The sequence below is a fragment of the Vigna umbellata genome, chromosome 1 (genome assembly GCF_029865625.1).
Source record: "Vigna umbellata cultivar VRB3 chromosome 1, Vumbellata_1.0, whole genome shotgun sequence".
NCBI classification, from domain to species: domain Eukaryota; kingdom Viridiplantae; phylum Streptophyta; class Magnoliopsida; order Fabales; family Fabaceae; genus Vigna; species Vigna umbellata.
Window position 1 is genome coordinate 33,078,859 of NC_142165.1, and position 24,790 is coordinate 33,103,648.

At 33.7% G+C, this 24,790-nt stretch overlaps 1 protein-coding gene and 1 long non-coding RNA gene across 4 annotated transcripts; both read right to left on the reverse strand.

Moving 5' to 3' along the window:
* Window positions 1-965: 965 nt before the first annotated feature.
* On the reverse strand, window positions 966-5,020 carry LOC124847413 (uncharacterized). The gene is made up of 2 exons (XM_088103646.1): window positions 4,682-5,020; window positions 966-1,004 (listed from the first exon to the last, which is right to left on the reverse strand). The coding sequence occupies exons 1-2, from the start codon at window positions 5,018-5,020 to the stop codon at window positions 966-968; spliced, it is 378 nt and encodes a 125-aa protein (XP_087959772.1).
* Window positions 5,021-7,529: 2,509 nt separating this feature from the next.
* On the reverse strand, window positions 7,530-9,425 carry LOC148205199 (uncharacterized). Of its 3 annotated transcripts, none has more exons than XR_015785055.1 (3): window positions 8,966-9,425; window positions 8,688-8,802; window positions 7,530-8,458 (listed from the first exon to the last, which is right to left on the reverse strand). It is a non-coding gene; the product is annotated as an uncharacterized LOC148205199 (long non-coding RNA). The 3 variants fall into 3 exon arrangements; XR_015785054.1 differs by having other exon boundaries at window positions 7,530-8,036; window positions 8,371-8,458; window positions 8,688-9,425; XR_015785053.1 differs by having other exon boundaries at window positions 8,688-9,425.
* Window positions 9,426-24,790: the final 15,365 nt, after the last annotated feature.

A 24,790-nucleotide genomic window follows, 5' to 3' on the forward strand; every position in this document is an offset into this window, starting at 1 on the left:
AAAATACTAATTACAATGTTTTTCTTTCATTAGACGCATCTCCAAACTCGAGAAGACATCTCGCTATGTCATGCTCACTGTGGAGTCATGTAATTCCCTAAGGAATTTTATCTGTGTGTAGCCACAGGGTCCAAATCAAATTTTTCTCAAATCGAAATAACACAAGAAAGACGCTGACATCATCAAACAAGAACACAAAATAAATGGAAAAATCAAAATGAAAAAAATCACCGAACGTACAATACATAGAAACATCAGAGAAGAAATTTTACTAACAAAGAAGAAGGAATACACGAAAATGTACCAAACAAAATGCGAGCGGGAACGCAAGAATCTCGAAGCCGAAAGCGCAATAAAACCCTAAGCTCTCACGTTCGCTTTATCTATTCCTAAGACTAAAAACGTAAATTGAAAAATATATGTCTCCGTGAAAGTCTCTCCATTTACATGGCAAAAGAACCCCCCTTTTATAGGGTTGAAGAAAATAGAATAGAGAAAGAAAGAAAAAAAAATAAAACCTTCATCGTATCTTCTTCTTCATCGAACGGTTATCTTCACTTTGCTAATTAGGTCGCTTCTGCACCCTTTGATCACTTCAGTACTCTCGCCGATTGGACATTCGGTCAGCTTCTCCGGGAAGGTGCCTAGCTTGAACAATGGGAGCTTTCCTCTCGCCTTTCGCTTTGCTCTTTGCCCTAACTTGCGGGTTCCTCTTTCTCCCGAGTGAATGTGCATGCAAGATTGTGTTTTCTCAAAATGAGTTGCTACTCAAATGACCCGCAAAGGCTGCAGTCAGACATTCTCCAAAACGGCGTCGTCACACTAAGACGCAGGCCTAATCCAGCGCCCCAACTCTTCTGATACAATCAGCTCCAGGCAGCGGCCCAATCTCCACATCTTTATCAGAATCAACCAACTAAATTGTTGAAGCACAACAGATTTCCAGTGCAGGCAGACCAACCCAATTAATCAGCCAATGGCCCAATGTACTTCAGCCCAAAAACCTACAAAAATAAAATGAATTAAAGAATTAAAACAAAAAATTACTAAAAAAAATAACCTATTCTAAAAGTTATTTTTACTTTGTTTTCTAAAATATTTTTCTAAAAAATAAATCTAATTACTTAAAAACCTATTTTATTTGCATAAAAATAGAAAATTAACCAAATTTTTATTTAAAAGCTATTTTTACCATTTTACACTAAACTATTATATTTCTAAAAAATTAAAAGCTAAAGAACCTTAAGAAAAGAGTTTTATCCTAGAAAAATATGCAAATACTGAGAGTTATCAAAGAGATTCCCTAGATCTAGATTTTCCCGTATGTGTCCATATTGACAAAATCAATTATCATGCTATGAATGAGTTAAATAAAGCAAGTATAGAGTATAGAGGAAAAACTCTAATAATTAATGAACAAAGCATTTAAAATAAGAATCAATTCAATATATGAGAGTTTCAAAGGATTACGTCGTTTCCCCAACAACAATTGAAGTTTAGTTCACCATAGACATGGTGAAACTAGATGAATAATGGAAAAGAATGAAATAGAAAAATCCTAAAAGTTGAATATAGGAGCTTCCACCTCCAAATCCACCTCCAAGAGAGTGTTTCTGCGCCTCTTCTGTCAAAAGATACCAAGCCTAGGAAATCCAAATCCTTAAATAGAGCACAGAAAAAGTCTAAGCCCACGAGACTGGCGCTCAGCGCCCCAACTTAGGATGCTCAGGAGTGACTACGAAAGCATCTGCGCTCAGTGATAAACAAATTTTTAATCCTCGGCAACGACGCCAAAAACTTGTTAGCACTCGGCAAGTGTACTGAATTGTATCAATTAATAATAAAATTGTAAGACCAAGTATCATTTCCCAAAGGACTCACAGCCTAAATCCTAATCACTAGTTTACAATGTCTTCATTAATGTTAATGCCACTTTCTAATTTACTTTAAACCCGATGTCTCGGTGAAGAAAGCCTAATCCTAATCACTAGTTTACAATGTCTTGTCTCCCTAGCAATTATTCATGCATTACATTCGCACAGAAGCTTAAAGGCAACAAATCCTCCTATTCCTATGTCTAGGTAATATTGCTTCCGGGAGAATTTCCCCAGTTCTAGATTTACCTATATGTGTCCATATAGATAACATCAATGATCATGCAATTGAATGAGTTAAACAAAGCATGCATAGAGTGTAGAAGAAAAACCCTAACAATTAATGAAGCAAAGCATATAAAATATAGAACTAATTCAATACATGAGAGTTTCAAAGGATTACAACGGTTCCCGAACAACAATGCAGGATTAGTTCACCATAGACATGGTGAAACTAGATGAAAATAATGAAAAGAATGAAAGATAGAACCCTATAATTTGAAGAAAGGAGCTTTCGCATCCAAAATCCGCCTCCAAGGGGTGAAGAAAGTGTGATTTCGCCTCTTTCTGTCCAAAGATACCAATCCTAGGTCGACTAAACCCTTATATAGTTTATTAAAAATTAAAGAAAATAGGCCCAAGCCCAATTAAATGGCCCTCAACGACATTTTTGGCGTTCAACAGTAAGTGCGGCTCTTCAAGATGACACTAAGCTGTAGTTTTGGCCCTAGGCGGTGACTGCAGTGCTTCAGAATGTCGCTCAGCGGTAAAACTTCCGCTCAGCGGTGACTGCGACTCTTCTTTTGTACACTTTTACTTCCCTTTCTGAGTCCAGCTCCTTACTACTTCAACTTTTTTCATGTAATTCATCTTAATTCCTGCCAAAACAAGGAAAACCAAGCATAAAACCCATCCAACTCTCTTATTTCCAAAACTTAAGCAAAAACATGATTCCAAGCTAGTTTCTAAGTCATAAAGGTTGTTTTTAATATGAAAATTAAGTATAAAAGTAACGGTTTTTCAACCGTTATCACAACCCCAAACTTAGAACTTTGCTTGTCCTCAAACAAACAAGATGTAACTCAGTCTTCCACCATTCCATATAATGGTTCACCACATTCAAAAACTCTTTCTTTCAAAACAAGTAATTACTCAAATCAGCTCATAAAAAAGAATTCACTTAAGATGCACACATGCTTTGATTCAATTAAGCTCATTGTGGTATTCACATAGTCAGATAGTATCCAACAAATGCTATTCTCATGAATGATCAATTAACTAAGCATAGATGTAATCCTATGCTCATGAAATTATTCCTCACTAGATAAAGTGTCTCACTCAATCACACAAGTGTATATAGAGGTCACTCATTCACTCTACTATCACAATGTCACATGAATCAACTTTGCCTTTCATTTAACCACAATTAAACACACTCACAAGCAAGCATCATCACAAGGACTTTTCTATGGCTTATAATGTGGATGGGCTAAGAAGAAAATTGGTTTTTCTAGATCACAAAATCCTTGAGTTAAGAGAATCATCATTTAAACACAACCATTCTTTCTTATTCCCAACTTTCCTTTGCATTGAGCTTTTTGGAGGGCACTTTGGAGAACTCTTTAGAGAGTGCTTGAGAGCGTGTGGGGAGAGGGAGATCTGAAAGTGGCGGCCAAGACGCACCCTAGGGTATAAAAATGACCTAATGGGCCAAATCCCACTAAGCCTAATTAACAGAAGACCAGTCAACAAAACTGCAGCGTTCACGCTCAACGGTAATTCCCGTTAAGCGGCATACACGACACCAAGTCCCCTTCTTCCTAGCTTGCCCTAGGTGTCCTTTACCAATACCTTTCACTTACTCAATGCATTTAGTCTCTCACATAACTCAAACAATCAATCCCTATAATGCAACTAGAGCAGAATCAAAACAAACAAACAAAGATAAATTCAATCAACTTGGTTGCCTCCCAAGTAGCACTTGTTTAACGTCATGAGCCTGACCCAAAATCCTCCAGCACCCATCAGTAGGTGCAAATCTTACCATCACCCTTCAGTAGGTGTACCTTCTTAATATCCTTCAGTAAATACTCACCAACCTAGCATCCACCAATAGATGCTAAACCCAAATATAACAATGCTCAAGTTTCATATTACATCATCAAAATAAATAAATTCAAAGAAATTAATGTTTTCAAATCACTAGGGTGTCTCCTAGCAAGCGCTCTTTTAACGTCACTAGCTTGACCCAATAAAGCTCAAGTTCCTTCTTCAATGTTGGTGTTCCTCTTGCTTTCATCACACCAACTCATCAATTTCTTTTGGTCCACCTTTTTGACTCTCCTTGAATATGGAGCTTCAATCTATATCACTCCATTCTCTTTGAAATCTTTCACAACCCACAACTTGTTCTTGAATCTTACCGGTGTGCCAAGTTTGAATTGTGCATCCATCAAGTCATCATGAACCTTCCTTCCTTTGTCATCTTTTTCTTCTTCCCTAACCTGTGACAAGAAACAATTTTTACCTTTGATGATCGGCTTTGCAGCTTTCGAGCTAATCACTTGTGCATCCTTACATGCAGCTTTGTGACTAGCCTCCTTCTCTTGAATTTGCGACTCCACTTTGAAGACATTAAAGATCACCTTTTCTTCTCGATCTTGAAGAACTATCAACCCATCATCCACATTGATGATTACCTTTGCCCTTTTCATAAACGGTCTTCCAAGAATAATTGGGATCTTCTCATCTTCCTTCATCTCTATCACCACAAAATCCACCAGGAATTTAAGTTTGTCTATGCAAACCACCACATCTTCCACTACACCATAGGGTTTCTTGGAAGATCCATCCGCCATGAGCAAAGTCACCTTGGTTGGATTGACTTCAAGATCACCAATCCTTTGAAGCATAGATAAGGGCATCAAATTAATGTTTGACCCTAAATCAATTAAGGCTTCCCTTATATTTTCCTTCCCAATGACGCAAGGAATAGTAAAACTTCCTGGATCTTTCACTTTTGGTGGAAGTGGTTTCTCCAAAATAGCTCTGCATTTTCCCTGTTTATCACTAGTTTCCTCCTCTAGATATCTCTTCTTTGCGGGGATTTGCTTCATGTGCTTTGCATAAGCAGGAATTTGTTGCATAGCTTCAGTCAAATGTATCTTAATCTCCAATTGCTTGAAGATCTCTTTAAAATGCTTATATTGTCTCTCTTTATCAAATTTTTCACTCCCCTTAGGATAAGGAAGAACTCTCACTTTTCTCACAATTTTTCACTCCCCTCTTCTTTTCTTTGTCTTTTTTCTCATCCTCACCTTTTCTCTCTTCTTTTTCGTCTCTCTTTTCTAACTTAACTCTCTCTTTTTCATTCACCCTCTCATCACATATACTCACAATAGCTTTACACTCTTCCTTAGGGTTAACTTCAGTATTAGCCCCAAAACTCCTGTCAGGCATATCCTCCAACTTCTTAGCCATTTTGCCAACCTGGATCTCCAGATTTCTAATTGTGCTTCAGTGCTCTTGTGATTGGAGATAATCACTTGAATAAATTGTTGAAAAGTTTCTTCAAGCTTTGTTGATCTCTCATTTAGCGTAGATACTTGTTGCCATAGTGATGGTTGCTGTTGTGGTCTATTAACTTGTCTTGCTTGTCCAGCTTGTCCATTTTGACCTTGACCCATGCTTGGGTGAGGTTTCCACCCTTGGTTAAAGTTCCCTTAGCGGTATTGGGATTGATTTTGAAATTGATTGGCCATAAAATTGACATCTTCTAAGGCCTCCACTAGAAAAGCACATTGACCATTAATATGGTCACCACCACACAATTCACAGAGTTGTTGTTGAACCTGTGAAACGTTCTTCAACTCCTTTGGCAACTGAGCAAGTGTCTTTGTCAAATTCTCCAATTGTTGAGTTATGATTTTATTTTGTGAAGTAAGGCATCTTGAGATTGCAACTGTAGGACTCCCTTCTGTTGAGGTGGAGCTCCTCTTTCACTATGCATCTCGTTGTCATTAGTAGCCATGTTGTCTATCAATTCAAAAACTTCCTCTAGAGTCTTGCATTTAATATTACCTCCAGCTGAGGCATCTAGCATCAATTTGGTTTGTGAACCAAGACCTCCAAGGAAAAGAATGACTATTGTTGCTTCGTCAAAGCCATGAGTGGGCGTCTTTCTTAATAATTGTATTTATCCCATGCTTGACCTAGCGTCTCCTCCATGCCTTATCTAAACGAAGAAATTTCTTGCTTCCTTTTGTTAATTTTGGATTGTGGGAAGTACTTGTTTAGAAACTTTGAAACCACGGCTTCCCATTCACTAAAGTTGTACTCCGGGAAAGAATTCAAGCATAGCTTAGCATTGCCTCCCAATGAGAAAGGAAACAAACTAAGCTTTATAGCATCATCCAGCACACCATTGATCTTTACAGTGTTGCAAATCTCGTTGAATGTGGTTAGATGCTCATATGGACTTTCATGTGACAGTCCATTAAATTGGTTGCTCTGCACCAATTGTATCAATGCCGGTTTCACCTCCATGTTTGCAGCATTGACCCTCGGCCTAGCAATGCTGTTAAAGTGATCAGGGCCAACAACATTGGTGTAATCCGCCAGAGTACGTCTCCCATTGTTTTCTCCAGCCATCTCTTCAGTACTTTGGTTAGATCTTTGTGGTGAGGGTTGTAAAAGTGTTTCCGGAGAAGGAAATAATTATCTAGATGTTTGAATTCTCCTCCTCCTTTTACTTTCGTCTAATCCTTCAAGAAGAGGTTTCGTTGTTTTCTTGCTCCTAGTCCGAATTGTATCTTGCATACACAAGAAAACAAGACCCTAGAAACAATTCTTAGCACAAAAAGATAGAAAAGATAAAAAAAAAATAAAAAGATAAAACAAAAAGATAGAAAAGATAAAAAGAAAAATAAAAAAATAAAACAAAAAGATAAAAAGATAAAACAAAAAGATAAAAAAATAAAAAGATAAAAAATCATAAATAGTGTCAAAGTTAATCAATAATCACACAAATAGAATAGTTAAACCAGGAGTCCCCGGCAATGGCGCCAAAAACTTGTTAACACTCGGCAAGTGTACTGAATCGTATCAAGTAATAATAAAATGGTAAGACGAAGTATCATTTCCCAAAGAACTCACGACCTAGACAGTTATGTGATTTCTTCATTAAATTAGACTTGTGAACAAAATCATTGTGTTTGAATTTTAGAAAATAAAGATGAATGCAAGTTTTGATCAATTGGATTGAAAGATGCAAAAGCGATTGATGTAGAATATGAATGATTATGTTGGTGGGGTTTCCGACTTATCCTATCCACTCTCATGTATTCAAAAATTCATCTTTCTTCATTAATGTTAATGTCACTTTCTAATTTACCTTAAACCCGATGTCTCGGTGAAGAAAGCCTAATCCTAATCACTAGTTTACAATGTCTTGTCTCCCTAGCAATTATTCATGCATTACATTCGCACAGAGGCTTAAAGGCAACCGATTCGCCTATTCCTATGTCTAGGTAATATTGCTTGCGGGAGAATTTCCCCAGTTCTAGATTTACCTATATGTGTCCATATAGATAACATCAATGATCATGCAATTGAATGAGTTAAACAAAGCATGCATAGAGTGTAGAAGAAAAACCCTAACAATTAATGAAGCAAAGCATATAAAATATAGAACCAATTCAATACATGAGAGTTTCAAAGGATTACATCGGTTCCCCAACAATAATGCAGGGTTAGTTCACCATAGACATGGTGAAACTAGATGAAAATAATGAAAAAAATGAAAGATAGGACCCTAGAATTTGAAGAAAAGAGCTTCCACATCCAAAATCCGCCTCCAAGAGGTGAAGAAAGTGTGATTTCGCCTCTTTTTGTCCAAAGATATCAACCCTAGGTCGACTAAACCCTTATATAGTTTATTAAAAATTAAAGAAAATAGGCCCAAGCCCAATTAAATGGCGCTCAGCGGCACTTTTGGCGCTCGGCGGTAAGTGCGGCTCTTCAAGATGACGCTCAGCTGCAGTTTTGGCCCTGAGCGGTGACTGCGGTGCTTCAGAATGCCGCTCAACGATAAAAGTTCCGCTCAACGGTAAAAGTTCCGCTCAGCGGTGACTGCGGCTCTTCTTTTAACACCTGAAAAATCCCCTGGAAAAAGTTGCGTTGGTAAATAATTACTGGCGGTTTTTTCTCAAAATCGCTGAGAATGGCAAGGGTTTTGCAAAAACCACCGGTAGAGGTTTCGTAAAAACCGTCGAGAATGGCAGGGATTTTCCAAAAACCGCCCGGAATGGCAGAGTTTTCAAAAACCGCCGGAAATGCATGTCAAATTGTTTTTTTTATATATTATTTAGTTTATTATGATAAAAAAAGCTATAATAAAGAAAAACACGTAATAAAAATAGTAACATTTTTCAAATATACATTAAAGAGAAACATGTTCACCGAATGAAAAATGTTCATTAAAGAGAAACATGTTCACCGAATGAAAATGTTCATCTAGAAGCTTATGCACTTCTTCCATGTTCTGAATAGAGCTTTCTAAGCAGCTTTCCTGAGTCAGAGTTTTCCTGAGTAAGAGAGCACCGAAGTAGTCAAATAGTAAAAAACAAAAACTCAAAGGGCACGGTGACTAACAGAGAGCGAAGAAATATTTGATCCTTTAACCATTTTATTTTTCAACTTTGGACACTGATTATAGAAATATAAATTATAAATTTAATATCAGACTGAATTTAACCTAATAAATCAAAACTAAAATGAACAAATGATATATAAGATAATAGATGTTATACGTACTATGTAAGTGTATGAACCAGCAACTACAATTGGAAGTCGAGTTCCAAACAAGGATTGAAGAAATGTGCTTATTCTAGAAACAAACGAGTGTCTGAAACACTCGTGTCTTCTCATCCTACATTAATCAAAGCATTCAATTTCATTTCTATATTCAAAATCTCTAAAGCAAACAATAAAAATGAAAAAAGTTCTTACAACTCCTCCACCCATTTAAGGAACAAGTATAGCTGGAATCAGAACCATAACTCCAAACATTAATATTTTGTGCTTCACATTACCATGTTTTTCAAAAGAGAACCCTCTGCAGAGAGCAACTGGTGGTCATTTGTTTCATTTAGACCATCATAGGCATGCCACCACTCTAAATGACCATTTGAAACATTGCCTCATTCAAGGATGCTGCAATTGGACCAAAATTTTGACCATTGAAATCTGACTAATGTTCCAGAGCCAACTTCCCAAAGCTTTACGGTAGAATCCTTCTCGTAAGAGAGAAGAAACCTAGAAATCAGACAGTTAAATCACTACATGTCTACAAGCTAAGAGATAAGCTAAAAATCCTTCTCGCATACTATATTTCATAATTTCTTTTTAAATATGTTGATAATAAAGCTAAGAGATAATTTCCTATATATTATCTTCATTCAGGTTTTCATGTACACAACTTAAAATAATAGAGTAAGCACACACATATAATTACTTGCTGGAATATTTATGAAAATAGAATGTTTACCTGCAATGAATTAAGAACCACTATATAGAGCAAACTTTATTGTATGTCTGCATTGAAACAAAGAAGAGGTGCATATTCAATAAACATATATAACGTTAATTGTAGGATCCAGTTCCTATCACTAAACTAAAACACTTAGTTGAAGTACAGGTGTAACTTTATTAGTATAATAATTCTAATAATAAGAATAATAGAAAAGAACGCACTGCAGGTTTAAAAAGAGAGATGGTGATTGAGTAATTAAAAAGAGAATCTACACTCAAAATCAACCAAACAACAAAAGTAATAACCTCAATCTAGGCCAATACCATGTTGAAACCCATATAAACAAACAACACAATCCACTGTTCACAACCTTCCCACTGCCACCGGTAAGCGCCGACTCATCTCCAAGTAAAGCAGCATGAAAGTTATGAGCAATAGCATCTTTGCCAGTGTAATTCTACCATAAAAAACAGTCCCCACATATTAGATCCTATCAAACTAGATATAGCAAGAAGATATTGGATAGTGAAAAACCTAACATAATATCTTTGGAACTCCTTCATAAAACCGCCGAAAACTATTCGGGGTTATTAAAGCCGCAGGTAGAAAAACCCCTAATAAAATTAATTCTTTTTGTAGTGCTAATTCTAGTTCAATAAGAATAAAAGTGTGTAAGACTTTATTTTCATATTTAGTAGGGATGGTTCTAAAGAAAATATGGATTAAAATTCTAAATTATATATATATATATATATATATATATATATATATATGAGAATTTTCATTATTTAGTTCCATTTGTAAAACTTCATCATCTATGTAACCTTATTTTCTTACATTGTCTTTAAAATTTTGAAATAATTTCTCATGTAGAATAATAATGATACAAAACTTTTACTTAACACCAAATAATTAAGTGATATATATATATATATATATATATATATATATTATTAATATTTTCATCTATAAAGGGAAGTTTGAGTTATATATAAGGATTGGATTATCACTTGCTCATGAATAAAATTATTAATACAAAAGAAGAATAACTTCTAATATATTAAAATTTGAACAAAAAATTCATTATTTTATCCTTGATAAAATTAGTTTAAAGTCACGTCGCTTGTTAAAATGTTTTTAAATTACATTCATTATACGTGTCGCGTTGTTTATTGACTTTAATAGCAGTTTCTAAGAAGTCATAAGTATTACTTTCTATAATTAAACCTATCAAATTAGATTAGTTATAAAGTAAATTCTATTATTATTATTATTATTATTATTATTATTATTATTATTATTACAATTATTATTACTTTATTTTTAGGTACGTACTTGTCAGTAAGACAATGCATTAATTCTTGGATGGCGCACGTATAATAAGGAAATAATGGTAGCAGAGCCTACTACCTGCAAAGCAGAGTCTTGTAATAAAATTTGGAAAGTGGAGGTAGGTTCCTATCGTTTTATCGATATTAATACGTTCATTAGAACAAAATCAATATCAATATATTAATTGTAAGACACAGTTAGGTCACCATTCTATTAACTGCGGACATAACCCTATCCTCTTCACCCTCAAAATACACAGCTTCCAATATTCTTATCAATAGATTTTTTAAAATATCATTGCACATTGCTAATAGCTTTTACTGGAGCTTGCCACATATCTTGAAAATTAAGAGAAAACATGCAGAAACATGTTCTAATAAAAATGCCAAAAATAAAGTAAAAAAAGAATAAGAATGAAAATAGGTTCAACCTTTGACAGTCTACAACATTGTACACGAAGCAAGTGTGTGTAATTAATCCATAGTATTAATAATATTGTGGTGATAGGTATATATGCAGGTACACCATCATTGATTGATCTTTATACCTTACCATTACACTCCCTTTGGTCTGAAACGAAAAAGTAATTAAGACAACCTAACTACATTATTCACTAGGGTCTTATTTACAAATACGTGGAGGGCACGGGTTAATTTTGTTTGCATACTGTTCACTATTCAAGCTGTGGTCTCTGATGGATGAACAGAATATAAATAGTGAAGGACATGTTTTATAGTATGGAAGAGTACGTTGAGTGGGTCTACAGTGAAGAACAACAGAATGAATGAGTATAGCTTTGATGTTTCATTATGAAAAAAAAAAAATCGATTGATAGATTTTACTCCCTATTTAGTGCAGGATCATGAAACAGAAGAAGAAAACCCATTTGGGTCCCACCTTTTCTTTGCAGATTTACCAACCTTGGAAGATGATGGGGCCTGTACTGAAGACTCTGGATTAAAACACGACACAGGTGATTAATATATACCAAAATTTAGGTTTTCGTTTGGTATGTAGTTACCTATCTACTTATTTATTTTATTCAAAATTCCACTCTCACCATCTTCTCTAATTTTTAATTCAGTTTCAATTCATTATTTTTCGTATGTTTCACTTTTATACTTTTTTTTTAAATATCAATTTAATTTATGGCTTTTTAAATTTTAATCCTTCTAAATTATATTTGCTTATTATCAACTACTCGTGAGATATGATAATAATCATGCTATTGTCGGCCAGTAACGTTGTATATTAAAGAAGATTTAATTTCTAAAAATACATCATGATTTATTTTTAGTTTTAGTTCTTATATGTAACATCCCAAAAATACAGATAAATTATATGATAGAATGATTATATTTAATAATAATTCAGATCAGTCTTAAAATTTAAAAGGGCGTACAGTTATGGCCGACCGGCCTTACATAAAGAGTTACAATTAAACTATACAACAATTACAAGTCTGACCGAACATTCTATTGTTCGGTCTTAACTTCTACTTCTACCAAATTTTCTTCTTCCAGCGCCTCTTCCAGCAGCTCGTCTCCTTCTGCAACGACAAGGACGGACGTACAAAACCAGACAACACAGGAAATACAGGGTAAGCTTATGTAATTTAATTCAAGTATACACATACATTTCGCATATTCAAACACATCAAATACATTTCAACATACGTTTCAAGCAAGGCCTATTACTAGACTGACTGTCCGGACTGTATGAAATCTGTGTAGCTACGACGTTCGTCCACCCGGGTAGTGTAGTAACTAGAATACTTTCATCAGCTGCCACCTGAGGTTAGTCCTATCTGTCCAAAGTACCCCTAAGGACTAGGACCTCCTGTCGTTCCCACACATGACCTACCTTCCTCTACGTGAGGACGAGTACTCACGGAACATCAGGATGAACCGCCAGCTAAGCATTACCACATTCATACTTTACAAATTCAGTAATCATCCAAGAGTCGTTCCTCCCCGGAACGCTCGTTCAATATTCACAACATTTCATCCAACTCTTGTACTCTTCATCTTTTATTATCCATCATTTTAATTTCATCTTTATCACCAATTCCAAGAACATCCAATACCGAACGTTCAGTCCTCACTCAGAATGAGGATGAACACTAGGAACGAGACTGAGAAGTATCCCGTTCCAGAATAGAATAAGACCTAGAGGGTTACTGCTAGATTTAGGAATAAACCGAATACAATTATATAATATATGACGAACGTTATTTGCAACCTGAATCAATTAAATGAACTGCTCTCGTGAGCTCAAACCAACACTCAAAGAATATATCAAGTACGGTGGCTCTAAGCCGAAGACAATGAATGTAGACACGTCAAGACGTTAAATAACCATACTTAGCATAATTCACATATAGAAACCCAATGCCAGTCAATGACCGAACACGGTAAAAGGAAATTCTACTGAAGTTGGACAAACGCTATTTTATCAAGATTGATCAACTCTAAACGAGTACAGGCGCTTGGTATAAGACCGAGCACCACTCATTACGAGTGCTTGGTGTGAGACCGAGCACTAATTAAACTTATAATAAAAACATTAATAACAATAAATATAATAAGATACGATGGAGATAGTGTTTAAGAATAACTAAATATACAAATACATATATTTACAATAATGAAGTTTATCACTGAATACTTAGATGCAACTACGTTTGACCGAACGCTCAAGCACAATATTATCTCAAGAAGACGCTCGTCCTCAATTAGTATTCTTTCCAAATGAAAGAATCAAATTTCAAACAAGATTACTAGAAACACCGAACGGTCAAGGACCGTTCAATGACGAACGTACATTATCATAGGGAAAGTTCATATTCAGAATTCATTTACATTCAAACTCATTTCTCAGCATATCATAGCACATTTCATACATTCATATCATAGCACATTTCATATTCCTCATACATCAGCTCACCATAATTATCATATATCAAATAATCAAATATCACAAAATCATGCTTCATGCAACTCAAAGAACGTCCATGCAGCACAGTAAAACATACAAAATTAAATTAAATAAGCTTCCCTTACCTCTAGCGTGAACGATCGTCCTAGAGGCAGAAGTATGGTTTGCCTGACTACAATTTCTTCTACCATCAACGCTCAACCAACTCTTCAAACTAAAACAAATAACAGAAACCATGATTGGTTCAGGCAAGATGACAGCATGCAACCAGAACTTGAGTTGCATGTTCTAGAGAACGGACGGCTAAAGACAAGAAAACTTACCAGTTTCAGAACTTGAAACTGTTGGATTCAATTTGAAGCTTGGGACGCCGGGAGTATTCCTACGGTGCCTGAACGGAGATCGGAGTAAAGAATTGGTGAGTTTTAGTAGAGAGAAGGAAGAACTTTTAGAGAGAAGGAGGAGAAATTGAGAAGTTCAGAGTCTGGGAAGAAGGGTGCATGCAGAAGAGAGTGAGACGGAAGTTTCAGAAAAATCATTTTCTTCCCACGTCAAAACGAGCGTCCGCTCTTCTGCTGACACCTGCATCCCACTATCTGATTTCTGATCCTCGTTACTTGACATCTGACGTCCGTTCGGAGGGGTTTTGGGTGCGTTTTAATGATTCTGACAAGAGGGGTTTTGGGTGCGTTTAACGAGATCTGACATTATATCTTTCATACTTTGACATTTATATATTTTTAATCAACTTTTAATTTACTTATACATTTACTTCTTATTATAATTGATAAACTTTTGATTACAATTATTTGTATTGAAAGTATTTTTTTGAGTTAACAATAATTTTAGTTCTTGAATTTTAATTCAAAATTAGAATTCTTGTAAAAAACATTGATATATTTTAATTGACAAATTTTAAAAATTATGGATATAATCTTTTTTAATTTAATTATTTAAATCTTCCTAACGTATATTTAAGTAGATATTAAAGTATAAATGTGTTATAAAATGTAAACAATTTAAATGTTAATAAGAATTGTGTTTGATACGTAAAAAAAATTTAACTTTAAATTTAATATATTTTATTAATTTATTTTTAAAGTTTGAAATCAAAATATAAAAAGGAAGAAATAAAAAAATAAGTTTCAATTTTGGATCAAAGTTCAAAATCTGAAAAATATATTTAACTTGTTTTCTTGTAGTCATCCAAATATAGCGTCTAATATTTTTTGTTTTGACAGAGAAAAGACTAAAGAATTATACGTTTAACCTTTATAAGGAATGTTTTTAAACATTGGAATTATTAAAAGATGTATCTACGCACACATGTATTCGTCATTACTTATTATAATGTTTCTTAAATATTCTTTTATATACATACATACGTGTGTGTGTATATATATATATATATATATATATATATATATATATATATATCAACATTTTGCTATTATTTTGAAATTTTTTACTTATTTATTTCAGTCCTTTGTTGTTAAGTTATTTTTATCTATTATTAATTAATGAATAATTTCGTGTGTCTTTTATTTTCTTTTAACTTTAATCTATTTTAAAAGTAAAATAGTTAAAATATAACTTAATTTTGTTTTTGTTTTAGTAAATTATTGATGAAATATTCGAGTATCCACTTAAGAGAAAACTACAAACAGTCGTTTTAAATGTGGATAGGATCAACGAAGTTGACAAGACCAAAGGATCCACATAAAATAGTCAATAGGACCTTAAGGGCTGGGACCAACTCTCTAATGGGCCTTAGAAGTTAAAATTTTGGGAATTTCTTCCTACATGCCCATGTTTTCTTCCTGCACTTTATAATTTTTTAAATTCCAACTATGCTCTTGCTGAAATTAATAGAAAGGGAAAGTGAGGGGAATGATTTAGGTTTGTTCGGTGGTGGTGAGTGAGTATGGGTGGTGGTTGGTAGCTGGTTAGAGTGTGTTAATTGTGATCTTGGTAGTGATTGGAGGAGGTTGTTCGACTCGTTGTAATTCATTCTGTGTAAGTTTTCTTTCATGTTTGAATTATATTTTCATGTTTGAATTATTATAGTTGCGGAATGTGCAGTTCATTGATATTTTGGATCACACAATTCTATATTGAAAATATTAATTTTAGATATTTTAGACTTTTTATTTTAAAATTTAAATTTTCATTATGCAACTTAGAATATATAAACTAAAATATAAATTTGGAAAACAATCAAGAGATATTATCTTCGAGATTATAAAATTCAGAATATAAATTGACATTCTGAATTGTGAAATCTGTATTGCATGTTATGTCATGGATTGCACAATTAAGAATGAAGTTATACCTTTTAATTAGGATTAAATATGTTTTTAATAATTAAATTTTGACACAAACTTGAAATTTTTCTGTGTTCAAAATTTTTATATATTTAAGTTCTTAAACTAAAAAAATATATGGATAAAACATTTTAGTCTAATCATGTTAATTTTTTTTAATGTGTCAAGTGTGTTTTTTAAGTAACATTAAAACAAACATGTATCCAATAACGTAAATAACTCAAATATTCATATGAAACGTGTTTGACGTGTTAAAAAAAACTTAATACAATTGAATTAAAAAATTATATTTATTTACTTTTAAAGTTTGGAGATCAAAATATATTAAAGTTTTGGAAAAAAATAAATTCTAATTTCTGGTAAAAGTTCAAGAACTATAGAAACCAATTTAACCCTTTTAGATTATATAATATATAATGTAAAACGAGGAGGTGCATGAGTGAACGAGGAGCTTCAAATGAGTGAGAGTGAGGGAAATGTAATACCAACACTAATGTTGTGCTCGCTTGGAAGGAAAATGTTGTCAATAAAGAGCATTGATGTTTTGAAGAGATTTTTGATGATGATGCACTTGAAAACCTCAATAAACTTTCACATACTTTGTCGAAGTAATTTTTTTAGAAATTTTTTTATTAGGTTTATCTTTCAAATGTAAGTACTTAGAAGACATGTAACTTAATCATTTATATTGATTTCTTGCGGCAATAATCGATTATCATAGGAGATAATCGATTATCATAGGAGATAATCGATTATCATAAGTAGAAAATGCTTCGTCTCGACAATAATTAATTATCCCTAGAGATAATCGATTATCCTCTCAAAGTTAAAATTGTCCAGAGCTCAACAATAATTGATTATCACGTTTTCCAAAACTCATAACGACCTGAAATAATTGATTATCACTTAGGACAATCGATTATCTCTGGTAGTTGAGAGTTGTCTTCTCATTTTCTAACCCCTGGCCTATAAATAAAAGTCTCTTAAACCTTTCCAAGGTGATCTAAACTCTTGAGAGCACAAAATTGGTTTTGAGAAAGTTCTTAAGTTTAAGTCTTAGCTTGATCAAGTCTTGAGAAAGGAGAAGCTTGGTTTTAGTGTGTCTAAAGGTGCAAGCGGTTCTCTACAAGTTGATTAAGCTTGTGTCCATTTTGGGACGATTTAATCACTTAGTTTCCACTTGAAGACCGAGGTCATGAACAACGATGAATGAACATCTTGTCAGACCGTAATGGTGGCATCAAACCACGATCTTTAGTTAAACATTTCTACCTTACCTTTTTTATCTTGACAATACAATTGTGTCTGTGGAGATATTTGTTATCGACATACGATTCCTCATGCATCATAAAGGCTTTCTACAAAACAAAACTAAGCTAATAGTAGGCTAGCCCAAGCCCATTATAAATCAATTACAAAAAACAAATTCAAAGAAACAAACTATGTTACTACTCTGGTCTTAGTTCCACTATGCAGAAAAATCACGTGCCCAAATCTTGTTTTCAACTCTTTCTTGGTCTAAATCAAGAATTTGGTGAAGGTCCGTTCTTACAAACACATTTGATAACTTGGATCAGTGTTTAGTCGAATAGATTGCAAGAGAAAAAATATGCATTATAAAAGAAGCTTCCCTTTCTTGGGCTTGTGCCCTTGATGCAATTAAAAAGAAACTCTCTTTTGCTCTCTAGGAATAAACTGCAAGAGAAGTCACACCCAATTCAGCAAATCACAACATCCAACAAATTGCAAGTTATAACAAAAATAGTTTAAACAAATAGAAGCAAGATAGCTAAACAACTTCCCTATTAATGTTATTTCTAGCTGCTGGTTTTAGTGGACTTTGTTGTAGGTTCCTCCTTGTGCTCAACAACTCAACAAATCCATTCTTCACTTGTAGACATCCTACACTGCATTCTTGTAAACTGATGCACTAGCTATATGACACCAATTAAATCAGACTTGCACAACTACACCAAAAACAACATATACACCAAATGATAACATTGGCAGGTGGAAAGTAAAAGGTAGTCACAAAGAGACTTAGATTTAATTGCAGAGTCTATTTTAAAAAAATGATACAATTCAGGGAAAATGAAGAACAAGTTGGTTCACAATTAAATATGACTAGTACAACTTGCACAACAAATCAATGAGTTAAACTGGTCAGAATCAATGGACCAAGCTGGTTAAAACAATGTTCTAGACTAATCCAAAGTAGCAGGCCAATCTGATCAAACCAATGAAAACAATGTGCAGCAGTATGTGTAGTGACAATTTTTAAAAACCAAGCAAGAACAAGTCAAATAAGTAGCTCATGAAATCCGAAATTAGTAATTAAAACAATGTTGATGTAGAAATGAAGAAGCTCAAACTCAATCAGAACAGTGTTGGCAACTTTCTATCTCATCTAACAAGTTCAACTAGATCTTTTCAAATAAAAGTCAGCATTCAACAAGTTCAATTAAACCATGAAATCAACAATCCTTTTCAAAACACTTAATATACCAATGATTCAGCAGACAATTTATAAATTGAATGCAACAGAATGCAATAATCAGATTCAATGCAAGAAAACTTTCTCTCTTGGTCTAATCGAGTACATCCGAGCTTAATCAATATGAACAATGATCAGTCAACAAATAGTTAGATGAACTACAAATTCTTTCTCTCAAATACCAAGGAATTAGGCTCTAGCAGCCTCACAAAACTCACAACATCAGGTTTCTCTCTAGAAGCTTAAAGCACTCAAAAATGGAAATGTTTGGAAGGGAGATTCTCCCTTGGCAGTTCAAAGCTGGAGAATCTTTCAAACCACCACCATCTAAGATGCTACCAAGCACATAAACCTTCTTTCAAATTCTAGAAACTAGAGTGAAATAGCTTCTCTATCAAGAAAAGGCTAGGCTAAGATCAATGTTATGGACAAACAGGACACCCACAAAAGCAAAGGAATTGAAAGCACAGTACAACAACCCTCTAGATTAGATGAAGAAAGAAATTAAAGCTATATTAGGAACAACAGAAAAATTGCACATATGATAGACAAAATTAGATATATCAATCAAGGCAAGCAATAAACAAAGCTATCAAGAACAACTGGCACACAAATTAAACCTACCAATAGCTCTAGATCAGATTTTAAAAGCAAGAAAAAAACCAAACAAGTTGCATTTGCACCAAATTTAAACTCAGTTCAGAATTGGTTGAAACTGTCCAATAAAATGCCTAAGAGAAAAGGCAGTTTTGCTAATGCATCAGATTTCATAAAAGTCAATTGCACCGATCTTTTAGCCTTTTAGAACTATGTAAATCTTTCTTTTGAATTGTTGTACATGTAAAATAAAGGTTTAATACCTATTTTGGTCCCTCTTTTTGTAGGGTATGTTCCACGTTGTCCTCCTATTTTTCAAAAGTTCACTAACATCCTACTTCTCCCAAAAACGATGCACGTTAGTCCTTTTTGGTTACGGCGTTAAAAAGACTAACGGCACAGCTGCCCAGCTGGCAAAAACCTGATGAGTTGTACAGTTTTGGTTGACGTGTTAAATTGAATTGCTGATTCATCCTGAAAGCAAAGTGATTCATGGTTGTTTTTCCCAAATTTAAAAGCAAAGTTAGGGTTGTTGGTGATTCGTGCTACATTTGTTCTCAAATCTAAAAGCAAAGGTTAGGGTTCTTGGAGATTCATGCTACTGTTGTTCCCAAATTTAAAAGCAAAGGGTTAGGGTTAGGGGTGACTTCATCACAAAGTTGTTCTTCCTGTTCGAAGGCAACGTCCAAAGGATTTTCGCAATCCTCACACGGTGTTGTTTCGAGGGGAGTTGGGATAACCCCTATTTGCCACTGTGGTGATATTGCTGTAATGAAAGTTGCCAAAACTTCAAGGAATGTTGGGAGGAAACTTTGGGGATGTCATCATTACAAGGTCTTTTGAATACCGTAGTGACTTTTATGTCTATTGGATTTTATGTGTTCATACATTTTTGTGTTCTTGGTGAATAATAGGGTGGATTTTCAACTGGGATGTCATGTAATTTTTCAAGTGGTGTTCTGAGGACAACGCTAATGATAGAGATGGTACAATTGTGGGACAAAGCAACAGGATATGTGATCTGGAAAATAATGTCAAAGAGTTGCAGAGAAGGATAAAGTTCTTAGTTGGAATTGTGTTTGTTGTTATTGTGTTGAACATTATGACATTGTGGCTGTGTTTAGCTTGATCTTAGGTGTGCAATGTGCAATGTATGTTTTGTTCATGTAATGGCTTAGGTGTTTAGCTTCATGTTTTGTTGATGTAATATCAGTTGGTGTTGTAATATGAGTGAACAATCTGAGTTTGTGCAATAAAGTTTGTTTTAGTCCCCCCTACGTTTTAAAAATGTTAAATGTGGTCCCCCTTTCCTTTAAAAATTGTTCAAGGTGGTCCCTCTTTCCTTTAAAAGTTGTTCAAGGTGGTCCCTAACGTATATGACTGTAATACATATTAAGGATACCTGGCAAAAAACAGATATAATTACATAATATCACTACTTCCAAATATCACAACATAATATCACTACAACTATAATAACATATTTAATTAAAGTGCTTGATAGCACTACAAAATTAAAGTGCTTAATAATAGTACAACATACATAATTAAAGTGCTTAATAAGAATACAACATACACAATTAAAGTACTTAATAAGAGTACAAAATACATCCAAATACATCCAAATTTTCAGTTAAATCTATGGATCTTTTCTTCTAATATTTAACTTTTTCCTTCCTATTGGTGGAGTTAAATCTCGGATGGAATCTTGAGTTGGTTGTGGTGGGTGAGGAGATTGGGGACTTGATGGCTGTGAAGGTGCAAGGGGTTGTGAACTTTGTGCCTGTGCTGGTTCTGTTGGTTCTATGATGGCTGGACGTAAATGGCACACTTTTTTGTTGTGCCCCACTTCACGGCAGATGCTACATTTCTTTCGCTGCCCACCAACACTCATTTGGGTCCCATCCTTAGTTAGCTCCCATGGCTCCATTCTTCTTTTTTTCTTTGGTCTCCCTGGCATCTTCCTCTTAAGTGGTGGCAGTATATCAGGAGAACTTGTTTTTTCCCATAGGAGGTGGCCATTCACAGGATAGATGATGGACGCATATGTCTTTTCATATGTGGATTTCTTGAACCAAATTGGTATAAAAGTTTCTGGGTCTACATTTGAATAGTTCATTGATGCAACTGCATGACAACATGGGATGCCACTGATCATCCACTGTCGGAACAATCGGTACCGTTATAGAGTCGCGCAGCGGAATAAAATATAGATAGCGGAGAGCGTGTAACGATCACAACACAAGTTAAAATAGTCGGTTTCAAAAATTGATTTTCTTAGTGAACTTTTATCAAACAGTTGATGTGCTAAAAGTTTAAAGAGTGTAGAGTTCAAGAAAATCAACACAGAAAATTTATCCTGGTTCGAATCAAAAGATTCTACGTCCAGTCGTTAATCACTATGAATAGTGATTAACCTTTTTTTTACTAAAATATGGTTTGAAGATTACAATCAGATAATTAAAATAAGCAAAGAATAGAAAACACCTTCCTTCGACAAACGAACGGAAGAACCTGCTCAGCCAACTTGAAGAGAACCGCTCCGACCTTTGACACACAAAACGCGAGCTTCTCCTATTCACAAGACCAGGCAAGAGCACTCTATCACTTTGAGAACTTCCTCAGACAAACTGTATTCTCAAAATGGCATAGATCCTTTTCACTCACAAAGAGCTTCCCTTAGGCACAAAGCTCTAATACTCTCAATTGAAAAGTTCTTTCTAAGAGCTGTGAAGACCTCTATTTATAAGTCTAGTTTCGTGCAGGGTCAAAAACTGAAAAGACATCTCCCAACTGCCACTGATAATCGATTATCATAAGTGATAATCGATTATTTGTGTCCATTATGGGGTTTTCAAAATGGTGATAATCGATTATCCTGAGCAATAATCGATTATTCCAAAGACTTGGACAGAATTAAATGAAACAGTGATAATCGATTATTCTGTGTAATAATCGATTATTTGTGCAAGCAACTCTCTTCTAAACTGGCTCGTGATAATCGATTATTCCTCTTGATAATCGATTATTTGTGCAATGACTCACTAAATACGAAAACTTCTAAGAGTTTTTACATCATTACATTTTATCCTATACATTTGTTTCTACAAAATGCGTTTAACAAAGATGCATTTAGAGTCTTCAATTCTTCAGCTTTTATCATCATCAAAATTTCACAGTAGCTTCAAGATACCAATGCTCCTCATTGGTAACAATCTCCCCCTTTTTGATGATGATAAAAAATATCTTCTTGTTAAAAGCATTTCTAATTTCTTGCACAGATTTCATACTTATAAACATGTTAGTAATAACTGCACTACTTAAATTAGAAGTTTTCTCCCCCTTTTTGATCATAAGCAAAAAGTAAAAAGTGGAAAAACTCCCCCTCAAAATTTTCTCCCCCTCAAAATTTTCTCCCCTTGAACAAAACAATTGATGCATTTCAAAACAGAAATAAAATTGAAATTTAATAACATGAAAGAACAGAATACCTCATGGAATATAAGAAGAAATTCAACTCTAATTAAGAAGTATAAACAATATTAATTAATCCATAATAGAGATAAAAACAAGATATCTAACAAACTCATATATCTTCCCCTGAATGTAATAATCCCCTTTTAAAAACAGACTCTTAAAAAAATTTTAAAAAAAGTTTTTTTTTTTCTTTTTTTTTTACGCTGTGACTTAAGATAATCGATTATTACTTTAAATAATCGATTATGTGCTAGCCAAATTGTCAAAATCCAAATTTTTGAGGACGAGATAATCGATTATTACCCTTGGTAATCGATTATTACCCTTGGTAATCGATTATTTACGTTAATATCCGAAAAACACAAATTTGGGCCAAATTTTCAACCTAAGACACATCTAACATTCATAAATTATTTCAAAGCTCTTAAAAAATACCAGGATACCATAGAGTCTTCTTTTCCTTTTGAAAAATTAACCTGCAAAACAAAACAATAGAGTTTTGGTCCCCATAATCTCATTTGGGTCCTTTGAGGTTAGAGACAATTTACTTTATAACAGGAATCCAAACATATTTTCCATTTGGAACATCAAAATGTTTAATTCTACATTTGTTAGAAGTGTGCCCCTTTTTCATACAATAAAAGCATGTGACAACATTTTGGTTTCTATAAGACACAATTCCTTTTTCAACCCATACCCTACGGGTTCTTTTAATTTGGTTCTTACTTTTAAAAACACTTTTGTTTTTATAAACCTTTTTAACTGACTATTTGTAAATATTTGAAAGTAAACAATGATATAATAAATAAAGTTATTATAAATCATTAAAGGAAGTTTCCATTTTCATTCAAACAAAAGTTCATAAATTTTTTAATACCTAAACCTTTGAAAAGTCCTATAAAGTTAAAAGAAAAGAGAAAATAGTGGAGAAAATGCGTTAGTATTTTTTAGTATCCAAAAAATAATAATAATGTCACGGTGATTTTTGGTTTTTTTTGTAGTGACCATTCCCACGATTCCATAGCTTTATTCAAGCACTACGAAAAGCATGACAATAGTGGTTTCATATTGGCGTTGAATGTTTTGCAAATTAATTGTCAAATTTTATTTTAAAAAAAGAATTTCAATTTTGAAAAGGTAAATTCCAAAGCCGGGACTTGAACCCGAATTTCAACATCAAAATCAACTAGGTGTGCTATTGCGGATACTTTGAAATGAATGTACATAGAAAATTACTTTAATTATTTTTCCACTTAGTGTAGTGCATCAGACAAACATTTTTTGAAGCTTTCCACTGATATCACTTATTTTTGCATTCATACAAACTATCTGTATTTTTGCAAATGATTTTATATTCCTTGGTCAAAAATATATTTTCCATTAGAAGGAAGATATAAGTGATTTATTGAATAAATATAAACAAACAATAATGTCGAACATTTATAACTTTTAAAGAAACGAAAAATACTTTGTTACACAAAAGTAGATTAAAGATGTAGAATTTATTTCTAAATTACCATAGCTTTACCCAAAATAAATCTACTAGTCCTTTCTGGGACAATTTAATCACTTAGTTCCATCTTGAAGACCGAGTTTACGAACAACGATGAATCGACATCTTGTTAGACCGTAGTAGTGACATCAAACCATGATCTTTAGTTAGACATTTCTACCCTACCTTCTTTATCTTGACAATACAATTGTGTCCATGGAGATACTTGTTATCGACATGCGGTTCCTAAGGGAAATGAGACTATATATATGATGGTGATCTTGCGAAACTCTTGTGAAATTGTGAGCTATGCGAAGAAATGTTTTTTTGTGAAGCGTCTACTTATGTTGTCAGATATTATATTTCACATGTTAAAGTATGCAAAATAGTGGGATAGTAGTCAATATATTGTATCTCAATTTGTTCAATGAATTTTGATTGTTTAGTTGGTACACACAGGTAACAACTTCGTTAATCAAGATGCATGACGAAAGAACAAGACACTTAATTATTTGAAAAGTTAAAAGTTCACATTTAATGTATTTAAGAACATAAAAAAAATTGGTTTGGATTAATGTATATTTGTAAATATTTGAAAGTAAACAATGATATAATAAATAAAGTTATTATAAATCATTAAAGGAAGTTTTCATTTTCATTCAAACAAAAGTTCATAAATTTTTTAATACTTGAACCTCTTAAAAATCCTATAAAGTTAAAAGAAAAGAGAAA

Coding starts and splice junctions, on each gene's coding strand:
- LOC124847413 (XM_088103646.1), bottom strand. CDS start 5,020: ATGCAACAAATTCCTGCTTATGCAAAGCACATGAAGCAAATCCCCGCA. Junction 1,005..4,681: donor GTGTAGTGGAAGATGTGGTG/GTTTGCATAGAC, acceptor TTATTTTTGTAG/GTTTTTGGGCTGAAGTACAT.